At 35.2% G+C, this 17,119-nt stretch overlaps 2 protein-coding genes across 3 annotated transcripts in view; both read right to left on the bottom strand.

The window, feature by feature from the left end:
• The window catches only part of LOC148625374 (uncharacterized), a 342,046-nt gene that overhangs the window by 207,283 nt on the left and 117,644 nt on the right, over window positions 1-17,119 (bottom strand). The gene's annotated exons all lie outside the window — the stretch shown is intronic.
• Window positions 5,136-5,489, bottom strand: LOC148625381 (BTB/POZ domain-containing protein KCTD2-like). Its single transcript, XM_088571055.1, has one exon. It carries the CDS (start codon window positions 5,487-5,489, stop codon window positions 5,136-5,138), a length of 354 nt encoding a protein of 117 aa, XP_088427181.1.

The following is a 17,119-nucleotide window of genomic DNA, read 5'->3' as shown; positions in this document are numbered from 1 at the left end:
TCTAGTCATATACATGTAGATACATATTTTTGATTGGAATTAAAAAATAATAATAATAATAATAAAAATAAAAAGTGAAGTTAATTATTTTAACTAATTAAACCAGCAGTCATATAATAACTTTTAATAACTGACCTAATTAATTGGCTAATCAATTTCTTTCTAAGTGGGCTTGCTTATGAGCAACATGCCACTTCAGCTTGTTGAAATCAATGTGAATACATCTCAAAAGAGGTATATATAGAAAGTAAAAATGTCAACTTGAATCAAAGTCAAAATGGTTAATGCACAGCTAAACATAGAATTCATAGAGAACAGTAGAGGTGGACAAAGTCTTGTTCACAACAATTACCGTTTCCAGGTAAAGAATCGACGTGAAGAAAGGGTTTACTGGCGATGTGCTGTCAGAACATGCCCAGCTACTATAAGAACCTTAAACAACATACCAGTAGGTTACAACATTCAACACAACCACAGAGCAGAGCTACTCCCTGGCAAGAGTGAAGACGTTTACAGAAGGTTTTTTAGTATTGTACATACCAACTGTCTTTCCTAACATTGCAATTCGAGGGTGTTTTTTTTTTCATTTCACGCAGTGTATTTGGAGGAAGACACAGCAATCAGGACTACAAACACAGTACAAAGAAAATGAAGTCATCAAGACACTGGTACGCAGAGCAGCAGTGCTACCCTTAGTTCCTCTGCAGAGTGTAGAAGATGTGTGGTTTAATGCTTTGACTGACTTGGAACATACCGATATTAACATGAACACAATACCATTTACAGACTATGTAACAACGCAGTGGGTACAGTCTGATCAGCAAATCTGGAACCACTTTGACCATGATGAATCCAGAACAACCAACCACTTAGAGGGATGGCATTCCAAGATTAAGAAACAAATACAGCATGCACATCCGAACATCTACACATTCATTACTCATCTCATGCAGGTCCAGTCAGCCAATGAAGTAAATATCATCCAAATTAGAGCAGAGGGACTACCAACAAGAAAGCGCCGCAAATACAGAAATATAGACAACAGACTGCAACTACTCAAACAAAGACTACGCAACGGGGAAATCACAGTTATCAATTATGCTGATGCAGCATCTCAGCTTATTCACCTTGGGTAGAAGTGTGTGAACATTTTACTGTTTGTTTTATACTGTAATAGTGCATTATTATCATTCTCTGTTAATTTTTGTGAATCTTGTTATTTTCATAAATATTGAAATATATCATAAAGCAATTAATAACTATTAGAAAAAATTATTGTTGTTTCAATTATCACCCAAGGAGAAAAATATTAATATGGAAAAAGCATCATCAAAAAGCACAGTTCAAAATGCATTCAAACTATCCACATGGAATATCTCCCTCTGTTACCAGGCATCAGTACAAAGGATTGGAAAAGATCTATTTTATTTTATAATAAGTTACATATTTTATAGCAATAAATATACTTCAGGAACAATTTATCTATAGATACTACATAATACAATTAGATAATATTCAGAAAAAGACTATACATAATTACCTATTGTAATAAGGGTGTGAAAACAACTAATTAACATGTACACAATTCCCACTTGTCCCACACATTTTTACCTGTAATTTTTAAAATGTGGGACAATTTGGATGACACCCAACAACCACGATGTCCGACACTTCGCAGGTCCAAGTTGACATTTTTCTCTTCTAAATTGGCATTTGTTAACTTGGAACAGAATAAAAATCGAGAATGTGATAGTTTGTTTGTTTGTTTGTTGGAGTTTAACGTCCGAGCAGCAATATTTCAGCTATATTCAGACGATGAACATGAAATTGATGATAAAATGAACATGAAACAATGATGAAATGAAAAAGGGATGGGACACAAGGACAATGGGGTCGACAAATTTTGATTGCCACTGGAAATAGGGAGAGGTGGGTAGGGTCGGGCAATTTAACCTCCTGTGGCGGAGCCCTGTGGTTCCTACTCCGGGAGAATACCACAGTAGGGTTCTTTAACGTGCGAAGAACGTGACATCTTTCCCAACACGGTGCACCACTGTGGTTTGCGGTCAGGTTTTCCGTATTATAGCCTGACAACCCCAGCATGTAACACGCCAGGGGTACCCCATTCCACCACCTGGTGCACACATCCCAGTTGCTCTGTGGGCAGAGCGCCTAGCCCCCGCTTAAATGCCAATTTGTATATTCAAATGGTGTATAGTTCAAATGTCTTCTCCGAGATAGACCACGCGTATGACAAAATATTATAGTACAGTCACTGAGTACAGTTATATACTTGAAGTTCAATTACTTTAAGAGTTTGTAATTCATAAACACGTATTTTTTTTACAATGTCAAACTACTTATTACATGTCGATAAAGGTAACAATACGTCAATTGTTATCAACATATACTACGTCAATTGTAACAAAAGACATTTCCTAAATCTATATCTAACACATTATTTAAATCGTTTGTGCAAAAAATGTTGTATTGTTATCGAAAAAAGAAAAAAAAAACTTTAAAAAAAAATAAATGTAATAGATTGGTGGCTTTTTAAGTATAATTCTCTGTAAGAATCAAGCAATGGGTGGCACATCATTTTCTCAATTAAATTTTGGTCCTTCCTGCCTAAAATATGTTCAAGACATCTAGTTGACAAACGAAAAAAAAAAGCCATTTAAATTTTAAATTTATTCTGAATCATCTGTGACGTAGATATTTTTACTGGTTACATACGGAAAAAGTGCGAGAAAATTTTCCCGCCATTTTTCTTGCATGCATTTCAACTAAATTTGGCCAAAGGCAAACTTTACAAACACTATGATGATTATTTCTGGAGGTTATAAGGTATAAATACTTGGATAATGCAACTTAATCTCTGTGTTAATTTTTTTTTTCATTGCCACACCTCATGTACATTTTGCTTGATTCCTAGACAGAGTAGTACTTTAATTTTAAAAACGAGAATGGGGTAACCAGATTCGATAAAACAAAAGAAATTCACACAAAGTTATGTAACTTTCACTAAAATATTGAAATTGTTTGAGCAGAATTGTAGAAGGTAACTCGCTCAAGAACCAATTATAACAGTAACTATAACTGAGAAAAGAAAAACACCCACCTCGCCACCAGACTAAAACATTCTTTTTTATGTCAAAAATGTTCTGTGGTAGTCATGTGACGCCATAAGTAACGAATTTGATAGCTATACTAGCATTTTAAAACTAGTACTGTTAAATTTTTTTGGCCCGAAAATGTAAGATATATGATCATTTTTTTTTAATAACAGATTATTATTTGAAATGGAAAAAAAAGAAACAAAAACAAAACATAAAGCAAAAACTTAGCTTTTATTTTTAATTTTTCACCATCAATATTGTAACGCCCCAACTATTTTTGGAGTTGACTATAATTTTTGTGGGTCCCTGGTGTAGGAAATAATAATAAAGATTGGATGGAAGTTCAATAATTTATATAATTAGCAATCTTAAACTCTGCATACATAGGTATCAGCAATATGATAAATTAATAAAATGATACGGTGAATCCTAATCACAGAAATCTTTGACACACATATACTTGGTATACTTGGAGCAAACTGCACTTGGGGCAGTTTGGTGCAGCATCAAACACTTTTCACAAGGTGACCAAGTTAATGAATAAAAACTCAATATCTCTTACACTATAAGGATTAAGGTAATAATTTGTGCACCGAGTAATTCACTTGGTGCAGCACCAAACACTTAGTTGGTGTTGCCAAAAGTTTACTTGGAGTAATTTCCTCGAAAAGTAAGCCCCAGCAGACGTCGGAGCAGTCTGTAGATAATAAGTAATAGCAGCATAAAAGTTCACAAATAATTAGAAATTACCAGTTTCTGGCCAAAACTAATTTGACTTTGGGCGATAATTTACGCAGTAAGCCAATTGGCTTCTACAACTGTCTGTCAAAAGATCAAAGGAACAGATGACAGCTCGGTGTAAGCCTACGCTATTTATTTACATAGTAACTAGGACATGACGTAGTACACAAACAACAGTAAATAACTACACACAATTACACATCACACGGAATGGCGCCGAATTCGATGTGCAACTCCGAACACGGAGATAAATTAACAATAATACAGTCAAGTGTGTTCGGGACAACGATAAAATGATAATTACAAATATTATTTATAACAGGTAAAACAATTCTTCAGTCCAAGCACCAAGCATTGCAAAAAATGACCGAATATCTGTATGTAAAAATACTGGTGAATGAGAATACTACACGAAACCGATAATTGACAATAATATGTCCGATACTGAAATTCACCAGCCGTAACACTACCCCCTCCCTTATGAAAACAAGGATTTGTCCTCAAATCTATGCAGATATTCTATTATTTGACAACAGATTCTCAAACTAATATTTAGTAATGAGCCACTGCTATCAAGTTTACACTTCCAAAATATATAACAATACAAACAAAATTAATACACAATTACACCATCATTTACCAAAACACTTCTATTCCCAAAAATAAAACAACTGAAATTTTTTTTTGCAATGCCATCAGATGCACCAAGTAAAATCATCATACGTTACCAATGACACGTACATTGTAAATATTTTAAACAATGTTTTTCATCAATACTGATATCACTAATTAGAAACGTCTCTTTCATTCCTAGTGCATAAAGTCCTTGGCACCAGAAATATACATATATATATCATGTACCTAATATTATACAAGCAATTACACTACCAGCAATAATCCTGGTGCACCTAACAACATCACACACACAAGAAAAAAAACGAAGAAAACATATCACTTCAGCCTTCATTCAATTCACAATAGCCAAATGATTCAGCATAAATACATGTGTGAATACATGTTTCATATCAGCAAACAACTGCAACACTATTGGAATCAATAACAGTAAAGAATAATCACAGTTACCAAGGTACTTTCAAAGCTCAAACCTTCTTAGGTTAAAGCTATAACCTACATTATTATAGGCTACAATATTAACAATAAAATATGAAAAATACCCACCCAAGGGATACACGGGGATACTTCTTTACAATATCATGGGAAGCGGGAACAACAACCAATGCTTATTGTAAATAGAAAGTATAATAATTCACAATATCATCGAGACAAAATGTCTGAAATTCTGGTCTCCACTAAATTGTGTAGGTTGGTTAAGTTGTAGAAACTGCACTCTTGCTGGAGTTCTCTAAGGGCTGGAATACTTGTAGGTAGTGTAGAAATATCACTGTCACAGTTCCTCCGAAGGTAGTTGAGAACGTGGATAAACTGACGGGGGTCTCTGTCTATGAAGTAGGCGTAGATATTGTCCACGTTGTATGGCTTGAATGGTGATTCTGGCAGTACCTTGTATGATAGAATTGAGGAAGGATCCTTCATAAGAGTCTCTGCACAGGTTTCAAACCTGGATCCACCAATATTTAAAATGATTCTAGATTTTTGGCAATCCGCCATAGTTTTCAACTTCAACATATATTTTGGTGTAGGAATGTAGTCTACCTCCTTGGTGCTGGTAGAATCTGTGTATTCTGGAGCATATAGAGAAATTGCATCTGTATTGGGCTGTTAGTTTTACTAGGAGAATTGTCTTTGAGTGGTAAGCTAGAGCTGCGAGCTGGTGTGGCAATGGAAGTTGTACATTCAGATTGATTACACATTGGTGATATTATAGTAATTGGGGAATCATGAGCAGAAGTTGTAGATTTAAGTGGAGATATTGGCACTGCAGGAGGGGTAAGGAGCGGTGCAAAAATATTGTCATGCCTAACTTGGGAGACTGGTTTTATGATGAGTGTCCTTTTCTTATTGAATATATTATCTGATAAGGGTGACCTCTTCGCTGGTTCTTCTTGGTCTTCCAGTATGAGTTTCCTTTTTGTAGTTTTTTTCTTCCTATTTTCTTGTGTTTTCTTTGACTTTTCAGTTTATTGTTTTGTACTAATAAGATTAAGATGTTTCTCTTTCTCTGCTCCTTCCTTCTTTTCTATAGATAGGGATTTAGAAGGAGGAATAGGGTGTATTGTTTGTATTTGTTCCCTACTATCCTTCCTAAATTTTTTATATTTCTGTTTCTCCTCCTCCCCATACTTGAAATTTTCCCTACGAACAAACTTTAGATCTTTTCCCCCAGCTTCTCCATGCTTGCAGTTTTTGTGTTGAGAGTTTTTTCATAGGAAAAGCCTGCTACATTCTGGACACACGTATCCAAAATTAGAGTGCTGCTCATCCATGTGTCGCTCCACCTTAAATGGTCTGTCAAAGTCATGGTTGAGACATAGCCCACACCTATATAAAGTTACCTACAAGAACAATTATCAAACCATATAATTTAGGCATGACTTATTGTTATTGTTATTATTATTATTTTTTAACGGGTTAATGCTGCTATGCAATCTCAATACATTGTAATTTTTTTTATTTTATAAATACTGCAAACTCTATGTTCCAACCCTGGATGGTTCCCCAACATATGATTTTAATCGATCATGATGAACAATTTTAATTTTGGACCTGGGGCCTTTTCTTTTTTTATAAATAACATCATTTATTCTCTCCAAGACTTCAAAAGGTCCTTGCCACGGTCTCTGCAATTTAGGATTCAACCCTCTTGTTCGAGCTGGACTATACAGCCAAACAGATTCTCCGGCATTAAATCTTTTGAAATTTATACTCCTGTCATAAAAAACGCTTCATGTTATTGCTTGAAAGCATTATATGTTCTCTGGCAAATTTTCTCTATTTTCTGAGAAAGCTCATAAACATATTCACTATGTAATTCCTGATACATATAATTATTTTCAGGGTGTCCTATAATCAAATCAATAGTTAAATTCATATTGCGACCAAACATCATTTCATAAGGGGAGACTTTGGTGATCTCATGAGCAGAAGCTCTATACGCCATCATTAATAGATATATATATTAATCCCAATCCTTTTGGTTCTCAGCAACAAAACTTGCCAACATATTTAAAATTGTAGAATTTGCTTTTTCAACCATGCCATCACTTTGAGGTCTTAGTCCCGTGGTTCTGGTTTTATGCAAACCTAAAAGTTTACACATTTCGTTAAAGACTTGGGATTCAAAATTTGTTCCCTGATCAGAATGAATCTCCATTGGGACTCCTAATATAGTTATGACCCTCTCAACTAGTTTATTTACAACTGTTTTTGCTTCTTGATCCCTAATGGGAATTGCATCAGCCCATATTGAAAAATAATCACCCACAACCAGCAAATATTTATTCCCTTTGTTTGACCTTGTTAGGGGACCCAAAATATCAACTGCAATTCGTTCGAGGGGAGCCCCAACATTATATTGCTGTAGAGGTCCTTTCAGCTTCTTAATTGGAGGTTTCTTCGAAGCACATATATCACATTGCCTACACCAATTTTCAACATCATCTCGCTGTTTATACCAGGAATATCTTTCCCTAACTTTAGATAAGGTTTTCTTAACCCCTAAATGTCCCCCAGTAATGCTATTATGTAAATGTGTTAAAACCAAATTTCTCAAATTGCTGGACAAAACAATTAAAAACTTCCTTCTACATCCATTGATGGTCTCCCATCTATAATATAAAATTCCTTTCTTTATACACAAAGAATCCCAGAGAGTCCAATAATATTTTATGGCAGCACTATAAGGAGATACAATTTTCCAGGGGGGGTTTTCTCCCTTCTCCAGCCATAATAACAATAAACTGATTTCAAAATCATTTGACTTTTCATTAAATCATGATCATCTTCAGAAGTTGCAGGAAAGCTTTGCAAATCTAAAGATTCCTGATTACTAAAAGAAGAAGATTCCCCCAAAATCTTTCCAGATCGGGTAGTTATTTTAACAGCAACTATTTCTTCTTTTGAGAAACTTTTTGATAATTTTTCTGAGTTATTCCCCTTAATCTCTTTAAAAATATTGACATCAGCTGTTTCACACTGTTGGTTTTCACATTTTTGTTCATAACGATTACAATGACTACAACTGTCATTGCAGGGACGTCGTGATAAAGCGTCAGCATTAGAGTGTCTGGTTTTTTTTTGTTGGGGTTTAACGTCCGAGCAGCAATATTTCAGCTATATTCAGACGATGAACATGAAATTGATGATAAAATGAACATGAAATGATGATGAAATAAAAAAGGGATGGGACACAAGGATAATGGGGTCGACAAATTTTGATTGCCACTGGAAATTGGGAGAGGTGGGTATGGTCGGGCAATTTAACCTCCTGTGGCGGAGCACTGTGGTTCCTACTCCGGGAGAATACCACAGTAGGGTTCTTTAACCTGCGAGGAACGTGGCATTTTTCCCAACACGGTGCACCACTATGGTTTGCGGTCAGGTTTTCCGTCTTATAGCCTGACAACCCCAGCATGTAACACGCCAGGGATACCCCATTCCACCGCCTGGGGCACACATCCCAGTTGCTCTGTGGGCAGAACGCCCTAGCCCCCGGCTAGGGTTCTGAGCACTATTTAGTCGCCTTTTACGACAAGCTTGGCGCTGCTGCAGGCCTATTCTTTTAACACCCGGACCTGCACGGGGTGCATTAGAGTGAGAGCGACCTGCTCGGTGCTCAATTTCAAAGTCATACGTTGATAATATTTCAAACCAGCGAGCTATCTGACCTTCTGGATTTTTAAAATTTAATAACCAGCGTAAAGCACCATGATCACTGCGAACAATACAGTGTCGACCATATAAATAATGATGAAAGTGTTTTATAGCAATTACCACCGCCAATAATTCTCTGCGAGTAACACAATATTTTCTTTTTACTCTGCTAAATGATTTGGGAGAGTACAGATCCTAGACATGTATTGCTAGCATCTGTATCAATTATGAATAAACCCTCATTTTTAGGGTATGCTAAAATGAGTGCATTTATTAATCTCTGCTTTAGAGTATTAATTGCTATTTGACATTTATCAGACCAAACAAACGGTTGGTTTTTCTCTGTTAATTTGTGCAACTCTCTCGCAGTATCTGCAAAATGAAAAATATATTTGCGATAATAAGAGCGAAGGCCTAAAAATGATCTGATTTCTTTAACATTCTTAGGAACCGGCCACTCTGAAACAGCTTTTGTCTTTTCCGGATCTGTAGCCACCCCATTTTCACTAACAACATGACCCAGAAAGGTAACACATCTTTGAAAGAAATGGCATTTTTTAGGATTTAATTTTAAATTTGACCCTTTTAATCGATCAAGGACCTCTGTTAAGTTCTTAAGATGCTCATCAAAAGTTTTGGAGAAAACAATTATGTCATCCAAGTATACTAAGCAGACTTTCCAAGCGAGCCCGCTTAAAATCTTCAGCATTAATCTTTCAAAGATTGCAGGGGCATTACATAACCCAAAAGCTAAAACTGTGAATTGCTACAAACCGCTACCAGGGTAAGAGAAAGCTGTTTTTGGTCTATCTTCTGGTGTAATAGCTACCTGGTGGTAACCACTTTTGAGATCCATTGTTGAATATTATTTCGAGCCAGATAAAGCATCTAAAGTATCATCTATCCGGGGTAAAGGGTGTGAATCTTTAACTGTATAGTGATTCAACATCCTATAATCAATAGCAAAACTGATAGACCCATCCTTCTTGCGTAAAATTACAACTGGTGAGCACCATGGACTAATACTAGGCTCTATAATATTTTGAGCGGCATTTTCTCGATTTCAGCATCTGCTTCTTGAATTTTAGCTTAAGGCACCCGTCGAGGCTGTTGTCGTATTGGAGGAATTTGTCCCGTATTGATAGTATGTTCAATCAATTCTGAACGACCAATATCAGTAACTGATTTTGAAAAAGAATTCTGATATTTGTCTAAAATATTTTTAAACTGTAATTTTTCATCCTCTGACAACTCCTTATTATTTTTATCAAATACAGTTTGAACATGTTCAGACAAAATATTCATAGAATTTTCAGCACATTAACTGCATTTACTGTTTGATATTCCTGAACTGTTTTAGTATCAATAGGTTCCAAAATGGCTGCCAATGTGTTTTTCTGCAAGACATGTTCTTGGTCAGTGACATTTAAAATTTTCATTGGTATTAGACCAGACTTTGGTTGAACTACAGCTCTTGCTATAAGCAATCCATGTTTTGTTATATATTTATCAACTGGGTCTACAAGGGCCGTTTTTCCTTTAACTAAAGGGTCAACGGCTTTACCAGAAACTATAGTTTCACTTGATGGAGGCAAAACTACTTTTTCGTGAATACAAATTCTGCAACATGAAGCTTCAGTATGGTTTTTGTATTTAAAACAAGGTAACTCTTGACCATGATAACGAATACAACTTTTGCTCAAAAGTACATCACACCCAGTTTTAGTGAAAAAATCCATTCCAAGAATGCCCTCGGTGGGAATATCAGCAATTAATAAATTATGTTTTATCAAATTTCCTCCCAAACTAATATGAACATCAATCTGACCAACAAAAGGAGATAGTTCACCAGTTGCGGTTATCATTTTAATTTTTACAGGAGAAATAGAAGGCCTGGATGAAGGATTTAAGTTACTAAAAATTTCTGATTCAAAATTGTTACACTTGCACCCGTGTCTACTAACATTGAAACATCTTTTCCACAAACCTGAGTATCAATATAAAATCCTTCATCAGAGGACCCCCAACTGCTTATTTGGACTGCAATGGGCCGTTCTGTTGATGTCGAGTTCTGGCCCATGAATTCGACTGCTGAGAGTTTCCCTGTCCCTGATGAAAATTTTGTCCATTACCATTTTTACGGCCCTGGTTATAACTCTGATTAAAGTTATTCCCCCTGCTTTGATTGCTTTGATAAGACTGTCTATTTTGATAATTTTTATGCTGATTTTGCCCTCCGTTACTATAGAAATCCTTATTTTGAAACTTAGAATTTTTATACTGTTTAATTTCATAAGCCAAGGTGGATAACTCTTTTCTTATGTCATCCACAATTTTCTCAATTCCAGCATTTGACTGTATTTCTGGTTTGACATCTCCACAAGATGTATATTTTTCTGCCCCAACAGGAAGGACAGATTTCTCATCACCAGCCCCAAAATTACTTTTACTTCGGTGATTGTCTGCTTGTTTAAAGGTTTCTAACCGGACTGCTAGTATTTCAGCTTCATTTATATTTCTTGGCCGAGCTTCCCTTGTTCTTAATCTCATGTCAGGCTCTTGCAATGCATCAATAAATTGATCAAGAGCTAGAACATTGGTTACAGAAGAAGGAGCCCCGGGATAAGCACACCTTGTTAACTTTTTAATTTCCTGACAAAGGGCAGAAAGAGATTCGTTTTCTTTTCTCATTCTAGTCTGCAATTGAGCCCTAAATATTTCAGATCTATGCAAAGAACCAAATCGGTTATGCAATGCATTGATAAGACTGTCAAAATCACGTCTCTGAAATTCATCTAATTCATTTAAAATAGCTCGAGCCATCCCTTTCAAACTACCAGCCAAGCAAAGAGGCTTGGTATTGTAATTCCAGCAATTTATTTCAGATAAAATTTGAAATTTATTTAAATATTCTTCAATATCATCACTACCATCATATGGTTGAGGTTTCATGTTTATTCTTGAAACATTATTACCAACTGATTGAGATTGCATGACAGCATGTTTACTAATATTGTTATTATTTTGATGAATTAATGAAGCGTGACTACTGCATGTATTTTGTCTTGGTGCAGATTGATTTACAACCGGTGTAATATATCGTATTTCAGAAGACTCATAAAATTTGTTCTCCAAATCATCATTTTGTTTTGTACGAATACAGTTCATTTCTTGAAATATGTTTGATACCTGCTGTTTCATGTAATCTTTTAAATTTGAAAATTTATTTTGAAAAGTTTCCTGCATTATTGCAAGATTGGTAGCATTTTCCTCGGTGATAATTTTAAATGTGTCTCTTACAACAGTTCTCAATAAATGAAAAATATCTCTTTCCGAGCGGGGAGTTTCAGCATGTGATTGTGAATGGTGAGATATTTCAGATCTCCGCGAACGGTTACTCTCTGGTAATTCATTCATCACTCTATCATTTTCAGCAAATTGAATAGTATCTGACTGAATTGAATCGTCCATTTTCCAAAATTTTATTTTTCAAACTACACCAGGTTTAAAAGAAATCTGCGTATCCCACTTCTGACACCAATGTAACGCCCCAAATATTTTGGGAGTTGACTATAATTTTTGTGGGTCCCTGGTGTAGGAAATAATAATAAAGATTGGATGGAAGTTCAATAATTTATATAATTAGCAATCTTAAACTCTGCATACATAGGTATCAATAAAAACTCAATATCTCTTACTCTATAAGGATTAAAGTAATAATTTGTGCACCAAGTAATTCACTTGGTGCAGCACCAAACACTTTTAGTTGGTGTTGCCAAAAGTTTACTTGGATTAATTTCCTCGAAAAGTAAGCCCCAGCAGGCGTCGGAGCAGTCTGGAGATAATAAATAATAGCAGCATAAAAGTTTACAAATAATTAGAAATTACCAGTTTCTGGCCAAAACTAATTTGACTCTGTGCCATAATTTACGCAGTAAGCCAATTGGCTTCTACAACTGTCTGTCAAAAGATCAAAGGAACAGATGACAGCTTGGTGTACGCCTACGCTATTTATTTACATCGTAACTAGGACATGACGTAGTACACAAACAACAGTAAATAACTACACACAGTTACACATCACAAGGAATGGCGCCGAATTCGATGTGCAACTCCGAACACGGAGATAAATTAACAATAATACAGTCAAGTGTGTTCGGGACAACGATAAAATGATAATTACAAATATTATTTATAACAGGTAAAACAATTCTTCAGTCCAAGCACCAAGCATTGCGAAAAATGACCGAATATCTGTATGTAAAAATACCGGTGAATGAGAATATCACACGAAACCGATAATTGAAAATAATATGTCCGATACTGAAATTCACCGGGCGTAACAATATAGACAACTTCAACAACAATTCATAAATTTTTAATCGACCAGTCCAAATTATGATTTAACGTGATTTTGTCTGGCATTATTTGAAGTACAACCTAATGGCGTTTCAGTACCAAATTTGTACAAAATAATTTAAGTTGCCCAAACATAACCAGTCAATTATTTGGTTGTTGAAAATTCCTTTCGAAATCAAAAATATACACAAAAACAGTTTATATCTATGCCTTTATTTCTAGAATTAAAGTATGTTTAGTCAATTAACAGAACCCTTTCAAACATAGCAATACAATTCAGTTTCATACGTTCTCATTATTGATAACAAATTCTAGAAGATGCAGTTATTCCCCAATAGTCAGAATATACAATACGTGCAATTTATTATTTTTCGTTTATGAATAAAACAAGAGGCTTTCAGGAGCCTGATTCGCTCACCTGGTTAATTTTTTTGTCTTTCAAGGGAAATAATTCTAATAAGGAGCTGTCCGATAATTTGACTTTGGTAGGACTTATCATAAGGATAATCTCATCATTGAAAGTTTTATTCTATCTATCATAGTTTTCAAGATATTGGCTGAAAACTGCTAAAACATAATTTTTTTGCCTTTCAATTGAGTTGATAATTCGATTCTCTTTGTGAATATAAACCACTAAAATCCCTTAAAAATCTTTCGTAATCTTTCTAGTTTTAACCAATCATTTGCACGATATGAGAGACGCTGACCATCAGCTGACTATTCCTACACTTGGTTTAATTTTTGTTTTCGTGCTAACATAAATACCCAATACTGTTAAACCTACAGCATTTGCTGAATCTTTGACCCAGCAACATTCTTTTCGACAGTTTCAAGTGCATGTAAGCCAGATAGGTAAGTCAACTTGTTGGTGCATGCCAGTCAATTGATGAGAAATCTGCAAGGCCGAAAAAAATAAAGTTATGTTTCCGATCACCATTCTGAAATTTTGTAGGGTGGGTAGGTAGGGATTTAATTTTATTTAAACCTTTTGAAATGAAATAAGTCATTATAGTTACACCAAACTCAGAATACAATGAAAACCAAATATGCAGACTAAACAACTACATTGTAATAATTTTAGACTTAGTCCACGACCAAATCTCTCAATTGATTCGGCGTTTGAGATATTTTTTGTTTTGATGGCGGTGATATGAGCTCATTGTATTATGATATTGTACACATATGTGCATGCAAGATAAAATACATTGCACATGCAATGTTCTTTAAAAATGTTTTATAGCCATAGTGATGTCAGATGATGTGTTCCTTATAATATTCAATAAACATTGATTTTGAATTGCACAGTTAGATTTACTGTATATGATAATAGATTTAGAGTAACACCATACACTCAATCAACAATTTTAGGCATTGATATACAACTAAATGTACGTTAAAAAATATTTTTGATTATTTTTGTAAAGTATTAAAAATAAATGTCTACTCTTTTTCATTTCTTATACATGTATTTGCAGATAGACAAATATGGATGAATCGCATTTCTGTTAAAAGGATGATTGATTGATTGATTGTTGGGGTTTAACGCCCGAGCAGCAATATTTCAGCTATATTCAGGCGATGAACATGAAAAGGATGAACATGAAATGATGATGATGAAATGAAAAAAGGGATGGGACTTAAGGACAATAGGGTCGACAAATTTTGATTGCCACAAGAAAAAGATAGGGATGGGTAGGATCGGGTAATTTAGCCTCCTGTGGCGGAGCGCAAAGGTTCCTACTCCTATCGAATATCACAGCAGGGTTCTTAATGTGCAAGGAACGTGGCATCTTTCCCAACACGGTGCACCACTATGGTTTGTGGTCAGGTTTTCCGTATTGTAGCCTGACAACCCCAGCATGTAACATGCCAGGGGTACCCCATTCCACCACTTGGGGCACACATCCCAGTTGCTCTGTGGGTAGAGCGCCTAGTCCCCGGCTAGGTTTCTGAGCACTATTAAGTCGCCTTTTACGACAAGCTTAGCGCTGCTGTAGGCCTATTTTATTTGACACTCGAACCTGCACGGAGCGTTGAAAGGATGATGGTTTTGTTTAGTATCAAGACATTTATACTACACACGTAAAAATAACTTAGTTTTATTAAATTGTGACCTCTGGATATATTTTATACAGCTTCAAATCAAGTACTATAGCATACAGTTTTTGTGCAAGGAAACAATTTTTTCAGGCTACAAATGTCTGTAACTACTTAGAAGTTGATTAAAATCGTTTGATACAAGATTTATTTGAAATATTGATTTTAAATGTTAACTGTGAGCCAGTATCGATGGATTTAGTCTTAAATTTCTTCATATACCGGTATTGTTACTTTGTTTCATAAGAATTTCGAATGTTATCTGTTGAGTACATGACTGTAAGTGGGAATTTTTTCCATTATGCAGTTTTATTCTCTTTTGCTAGAGAACTGTTTAACTAGGTATGTGAAAACAAAGACCTTTTAGATGTAAATTCTTCGCAAATCACACACTACCTTGTTGGTCCTAGAGAAGAGTAATTGACAGGCTTTTTTTTATGGAATGTATGTATATATTTGATATAATAGTGTCACCGCAAAACATTGTACATGTATATTTGCATGGTGCTGACAGCGGCGTCACTGTCGGCGGCGTCCGTGTCGTCGTCCATATTCACTTGGTTTTCGTGCAATGATTTTAGTTATGGTTGATCAATTGTTATGAAATTTTGATATGATTTTACTAACTATTAAAGAAATGCTCTTATTAGATTTTGAGTTTATGACCCCTACCACTTTAAAATAAAGGCTATCCATGTAACTGACAAATATCGCACTGTAGGTTTCTTTTAATCTAAAGAAACTGAGAGTTCAGAATTTTATCAAGCTGACCTGCATAAAGAAAATGGCCAATCCTTAACATGACATAGCAAGTTCAACACATCCATGCAAGTACACCTTCAAGGAAGAAGCATTGTAACATGTATATGACTTGTCTAATGGCAATTCATAGTGGAATTTGTTCCGCGTTTAGATGTTCAGTAACACATCTTAATGGATATTTATCGACATGTGCATAATTCAATTATTGATATCAATAAATGGAGAAGTATTCTAGACAATGCAAACACGTTCAAGACGAATCGTATAGATGTCCAAATTTCCTCCGGACAATACCAGTCTCCGTCCATACTTCCCCTCGGGCAATGCCAGTCTGCGCCCACACTTGTAATATTATAAAAAAATAGCCAAAAAAAAAAATTGGGTTAAACCTAAAGGTTTTGGAGTTTTTTATGCGAAAAACTGCTGTCTGACCATTATATATATATATTTTTTAGCGGTAGCCTTGTTTTTATTCTCCTTTTTGCACCCGAGGTTATTTTTTTTAGCGTAGCGGAAATGACCGAGTAGTTCCGATTGGTATTCTGACCAGAACAGATGTGGAGATTTTTGATCCGACAAAAAAGCATGACCGCTGTTACTGAAAATAGAACTTAGGGACCAGATGAGCGTTTTTCGCATATATCTCCAAAATTGTTAGGTGTAGCCCCCCCCCCCAAAAAAAAAAACAAAAACAAAAAAAAAACAAAAAAAAACATAAAAGTGTTCAGCATGATGAGATATACTTGCAGAAAGTAAAATTTTCTTTTGCAAAATTTGCTGGCATTGTAGTCATACGCGACTCAATGTAGTTCTATCCACCAGGTGGCGTAAAAAATATCACTAGAATTAAAAAAAAGCAATAACGCTGAAAAGAAATTCGGCGCAAAACCAAAATTTCAACCAGTAAGACTATAATTTTAGAATCGGATCGGTCAAATTCCGGACAGATTGTTCTGCCACTGAGGTTTTACTTTAGTGCAACTAGAAAGCCTGAGGAGTCATATAGTACTAAGTTCGTTTCTTATTGGTACAATGGTGTCAGAGGAGAAGAGTTTTAAAAAATGTTGACAACAACGACGACCAAGTGATGATAATAGCTCGCATGGCCTTCCGGACCAGGTGAGCCAAACTGGATAAAACCGGACCTGATTATTTATTTATTATTTGGCATTCATTCAATATTAATTTTAAATGATTATGAAATTGTAAATACATTGTTGTTAATTTTCTATATCCGAACAGATTTCCTT

The sequence above is a fragment of the Perna viridis genome, chromosome 2 (genome assembly GCF_037379345.1).
Source record: "Perna viridis isolate PV_CMFRI_1.1 ecotype Kerala chromosome 2, ASM3737934v1, whole genome shotgun sequence".
NCBI lineage: Eukaryota > Metazoa > Mollusca > Bivalvia > Mytilida > Mytilidae > Perna > Perna viridis.
This window is presented reverse-complemented; position numbering and strand designations above follow the sequence as displayed.

What these genes read in the sequence shown, in the direction of transcription:
- LOC148625381 (XM_088571055.1), bottom strand. Translation starts at nt 5,489, where the DNA reads ATGGCGGATTGCCAAAAATCTAGAATCATTTTAAATATTGGTGGATCC.